This window comes from Xenopus laevis, chromosome 6L (genome assembly GCF_017654675.1).
Source record: "Xenopus laevis strain J_2021 chromosome 6L, Xenopus_laevis_v10.1, whole genome shotgun sequence".
Taxonomy (NCBI): domain Eukaryota; kingdom Metazoa; phylum Chordata; class Amphibia; order Anura; family Pipidae; genus Xenopus; species Xenopus laevis.
This window is the reverse complement of record NC_054381.1, coordinates 55,902,974-55,908,576: the sequence shown is the minus strand read 5'-3', so window position 1 is coordinate 55,908,576 and position 5,603 is coordinate 55,902,974. Positions and strand designations below refer to the sequence as shown.

At 42.7% G+C, this 5,603-nt stretch overlaps 1 protein-coding gene across 1 annotated transcript; it reads left to right on the top strand.

Annotated features, from left to right (window-relative positions):
* Window positions 1–1,207: 1,207 nt before the first annotated feature.
* Window positions 1,208–5,243, top strand: LOC121394627 (calpain-7-like). The gene is made up of 3 exons (XM_041566068.1): window positions 1,208–1,226; window positions 2,165–2,257; window positions 4,866–5,243. Coding segments are annotated over exons 1-3 (240 nt in total). The 5' UTR covers window positions 1,208–1,224; the 3' UTR covers window positions 5,011–5,243.
* The last annotated feature ends 360 nt before the right edge of the window (window positions 5,244–5,603 follow it).

Genomic DNA, 5,603 nt, shown 5'->3' with positions numbered 1-5,603 from the left:
AAATGACATTTCATTTCACAAAATAACAAGGACATCCATCCAGCTGTATCTGAACTACGCCTCCCACCATCTCAAGAACAAGAACTCTGTCAACTTGTATTCAATTTGGAGGTGCAATGGTATAACTGTGCCAGAAAGTGAATCTGCCTTCAATACAAATAGATGCAATTTCCAACTGAATGGGCATAAAAAATACAAATGTGGATGAGGCCTTCAGGTTGAACATCCCAGTCGTATGGCTTGCACAGCATGATGGCCAGTGTTTAATAAGAAGTCCAGCTAAATCTTGTATATAAACTGTATATAATGTATATAAAACATTGTGGATCCCCCCCACCCATGTTCCATGAGGACATGCTTCTAAAGTGAAAAAGAGAAGAATCTGAATATAATAATCCCAGTTATTTTCATTTGTACAGCATGTTAGATTACAGATTTCACATCATAGATTATCTCAGTGATTTCAAACAGACATAGGTGCCCATTTAGAAAGGGTTAGAAACAGAGCCGGACTGGGAGCAAAAAGCAGCCCGGGCAAAAAACAAACAAAGCAGCCCACATGTAAACACACACACAAAGAGACACACAAACACAGAGAGACACACACACAGACACAAACACACACACAAACACACACAGAGACACACAAACACACAGAGAGACACACAAACACAGAGACACACACACACAAACACACAGAGACACACAAACACAGAGACAAAAAAAACACAGATAGACACACACAAAGAGACACAAAAACACAGACACAAACACACACAGAGACACACAAACACAGAGACACACACACACAGAGACACACAAACACAGAGACAAACACACACACACAGAGACAAAAAAAACACAGATAGACACACACACAGAGAGACACACACACACACAGAGAGACACACAAACACAGAGACAAACACACACACACAGAGACAAAAAAAACACAGATAGACACACACACAGAGAGACACACACAAAGACACAAACACAGAGAGACACAAACACACACACACAGAAACACAGACAGACACAGAGACACACACAGACACCCCTACCTCCCCCCTACCTCTCCTAGGAGCTTCATGAAACAGCACGGGAACTCTCTGACACCTCCCAACCCGTCTTCTGGCCAATCACCTTTGCCTTTCCCTGAGTGATCTTAGGAGGAGGGAGGAGGAACACGCAGCGTGTGTGTGAAGGAGAAGCACAGCGTGCATGTAAGTCAGTCTCTACCCCTGCCCAGACGCCGCAAATCAGAAGCGGCCCATTTCAAAGGTAAATGGAGCGGCCATTCGGGAAATTGCCCGAACTGACAGATTGTCAGTCCGGGCCTGGTTAGAAATAGGGTACAGTTTCCCTTTATTTAAAGCCATAGCACAAATCCTTTGTACTTTTTTACCTTGGTTGGTTGCTGCAATTCTCAGTGTGGCCGTCAGTCCTTCCACACAAGCCACAAACACTGTGAGCAAGCCCTGAAGTTCTGCAGTCCCATTGCTCTGATGTAGTTGCACTGCAAATGCAGCTCTGTGTTTTTAAGCAGCTGCAGCCTTTCAATGCAACTTTGAGGAGCTTTTCTTTATTAAAGGAGCCTTATATATTGTTTTCAAAGGTGTCTATTAAATGGTTAATGCAGTGTCCGCTCATATCTACAAAATTGGTGCAGGTGCAAAGCTGAAAGCAATCTCTCCTCTCCTAGAATGAAGTGCAAGAGTTGCTGCTCTCTCTCTGTATAGCTCTGCATTCACTAGCACTAAATATAAGAGGGATGGAGATTTGTGTCACATTCAGAAGTAGCAAGCTGGGGGTGCCAGGGAGCTATGGCAGGTGGCAAATACAAGGTCCCCCATGTGTCTGACAGCTGACTGGCAGCAACTCTTCATTGCCTGTGGCTCTAAGCTCCATAGCCTCCTGCAGTTGCCCCTAACCAAGGTATGTCCAAAGACAGGCCCGGGGGCCAATTGCAGCCCACTTTCAAATTTACACTGGCCCTCAGCTTCCATCATGAAATTAATAATAATGTGGTCCCCCCAACACTGTGCAATCAGGAATCGCGTAGCCTTAGCAGCAGGTCTGGACTGAGAATTAAAATAGGCCCTGGCATTTATGTTAGTAAATAGCTTCTTTGCAGTGAATATTGTGTGCTTCTCTCATACAGGCAGTACAGAGTTGGCTTTGAAGTCATTACAGTGTCGACTACAGGAGACCCTGGGCCCTCTGGTTTCCAGAAAAAGAGCAGCGGTGACTACAGGTAACACCAATCCTTCCCCCCTTTATATATGCAAATAATTCCAATCAGTTGGATACTTGATACCTATAGGGCACCCCACTTTGGATCTAACATTGAGTCAAGTTCCCTTCAGCTCATAAGAACGTACCAGATATAAGAAAACACTGCTGTATCAGTCCCTGTCATGATTTCAAGCAGAACCTTACAATACCTAATGTACAGATTAGGGATTCACCGAATCCAGGATTCGGTTCGGGATTCGGCCAGGATTCTGCCTTTTTCAGCAGGATTCGGATTCGGCTGAATCCTTCTGCCTGGCTGAACCGAATCAGAATCCTAATTTGCATATGCAAATTAGGGGTGGGGAGGGAAATTGCGTGACTCTTTGTCACAAAACAAGGGAGTAAAAAAATATCCCCTTCCCACCCCTAATTTGCATATGCAAATTCGGGGTCGGTATTCGGCCGAATCTTTCACAAAGGATTCGGGGGTTTGGCCGAATCCAAAATAGTGGATTCGGTGCATCCCTAGTACAGATGTTACCCAATATATACTTCAGCACCCTTCACATGCGTCAGCTTTATCTTTTATACTAAATAATGTGCACCTGCTTCTGAAACCATTTAAATGATGCAGCCCTCTAAATTGGTATGATAAGTCAGGATATGAGCGCTCAGCTAGAATGCTTATTGGCTGTCCTTTATACTCCTCTAAGACCAGAATGGCAGAACAAGTGATATTTGTGGGATAAGTTCTTATTTACTGTCATTGATTGGTTTTGCTTTTGTCACTTACATTTTCCATTTATGTAATTAATTAAATAAAATCAACACACCAGGGGACATTGCTACCTTGTTGCCTAAAAACATGGCCTGAGGGATATGAGAGACGCAACACCCACAATAAATCAGCTGATGAGTTGTTTTAGCTTTGTATGGGCAGAGCCTTACAATCCCACACATATAGTGAGATGGTTGCACCACAATGGTCATTAATATCTGAAATTAAATGCAGGTGCCTGGCCAGTGCTGGGCCAATCCAACTGGGCGCCACCACGCTCCCCTCCATGCTCGTGTGAGCGACGGAGGGGAGATTGCCAGAGGGGAGGGGAAAAGCCGAAGGGGAGAGGGATGGCAAAAAGCAGAAGGGGAGAGAGCTGGAAGGGAATGGAGAGGTTGCATGAACATGGACTAGAGGTCGGCAGAAACAGACACCTGCCCAGTGCCCGTCTGTAATGGGAACTCGTGTGTTTGTGAGGACCTGCCCAATTGGTACGATTGATCCAACCGGACCTCGAGTTCTTTCTCTGGAATCCCATGGAACTGGATGTACATTTTATTTCCATTATTTGCTTCATGAAATGATTCCTGAGACTTAAGTGACGGCTTCATACCATTTGGGCATCTGCTCAGTATATCTACCCGAGGGTATTCCCTAACTCTCGGCAAGTGCATCAAAGAAAGTGTGGCTTGAAAACAGTCTGTGATTAAGCCATACAGACCAAAAGCATTTGAGTCTGAGCAGTTGGGCCGTATTTAGTGATTCCCTGCTGCTTTATCACTGTGATATCATGTGCTGAGTCATGTCTCCCCAAGATACAGCTTCAGGGCCAAGGCACCCCATCCTCTGTGTGGATCTGGTGAAAGTCACCCTTTTTATCATTTAGAGAACTGTAAATGTATTATCTGCTGCTTATAAAATACCTTCAATATGGAATTATTAAAAGTTTCATTGTCAAGTGCAAAATTAATTTATATGCACAGCATGTGGAACGTTAATATAACACCAGGGCCAGTATTGTACTTTTTACTGCCAAGGAGGCAGCACCCACGTTCCCCCTCCAATTCTCTTCCCAGGTATCTGTCCTCTTGCAGACATGTACAGAAAGGTGGGAGTTACAGGTATGGGACCCGTTATGCAAAAAGCTCCAAATTATAGAGACTGTCTCCCATAGGGGACATATTTATCAAAAAATTAAGTTAGAGATCGCCACAGTCCTCTAGAGTGAAATTCCGCCACATTAATTTGTATGGGAAAGATCATCCTTTGATAAATACGCCTTTCAAAATCCCATAGAAATTAATGGAAAGTGGCAGAATTTCACTCTAGAGGACTGTGGCGACCTCTAACTTTACTCTTTGATAAATATACCCCATAGACTCCATTTTATCCAAAAAATTTAATTTTTTATAAATGACTTACTTTTTCTCTGTAATAATAAAACTGTACCATGTACTTGCTCCTAACTAATATACAAGTAATCCTTAATGGGGGCAAAACAATCCTACTGTGTTTAATTAATGTTAAATGATTTTCTAGTACGGGGCACGGAGATCCAAATTATGGAAAGATGTGTTATCCAGAAAACTCCAGGTCCCGAGCATTCTGGATAACAGGTCCCATACCTGTACTAGTGTACAGTGTGCTCCTGCCAAGCTAATGATCCTGTGTAAGACTGAGCCACTAGTACACTATAAATCAAACACTGATGTAGGAAATCATGTTTGTTAGCAACTATTAAAGTTAAATAGATTATCCTTTAAATGCTTTTTTAGGGTTAAAAACCCACCATATAATACAGTCATTATTTTTGAGGTTATTTATTGTTATTTTCATGTCTCTCTTCCAGGTGTGGTTTCTGCTACATGGAACTGGAGAATATCCCGGCTGGTGTCTATAACATTATAACTACTACATTTCTGCCTGCCCAGGAGGGACCCTTCTTTTTAGACTTCAACACCGCATTAGCCATTAAGGTGACCCAACTCCAGTGACCCGGGAATTAAAATCCGTTCTTCCAAGTGACAAAGATTTGCAAGCAGATTCCCAGTTCAAAGAGGCATGAAAGATCCTGCATTTCCCTGATGTGACATTGTGCATCTCCAGTACGGCTCACAGTCTTGTACAATCAGAATCTTCAAGGGAGTTGGGTACCACAGACAGCCCAAATGTAACTTGTACTTGAATCTTGTTTCAAAGGATAGTGCTATAAAACATATTTTTTCAACACCGTGCAGTGTTTTTTTTTTAACGTACTGTATATATGTGTATATCTATATATCACCTTGTAGCAATAGGAACCCCCGACAAACTTAAACAAGAATCTGCTTTAATAAATGTGTCAGTTCATTAAAATCATCCTGATGTTTGGAATATCCGGGGAGAGCAATTGTAGTAGCTTAAAACAGAAAAAACTCTCAATGTCATTATTATATAGACTATGGGGGCGAGTGCAGAAGATTTCTTCTATTTGCCAAGATAAGGAATTAGTTGGGCTTGAGATGTTGGCAGTTTTGAAGAAGAGGAATGGCAGCCTAATGTAGCAGATAAGCAAATAGAATTCCTGGGGGATGCCCCTCATTGGTTT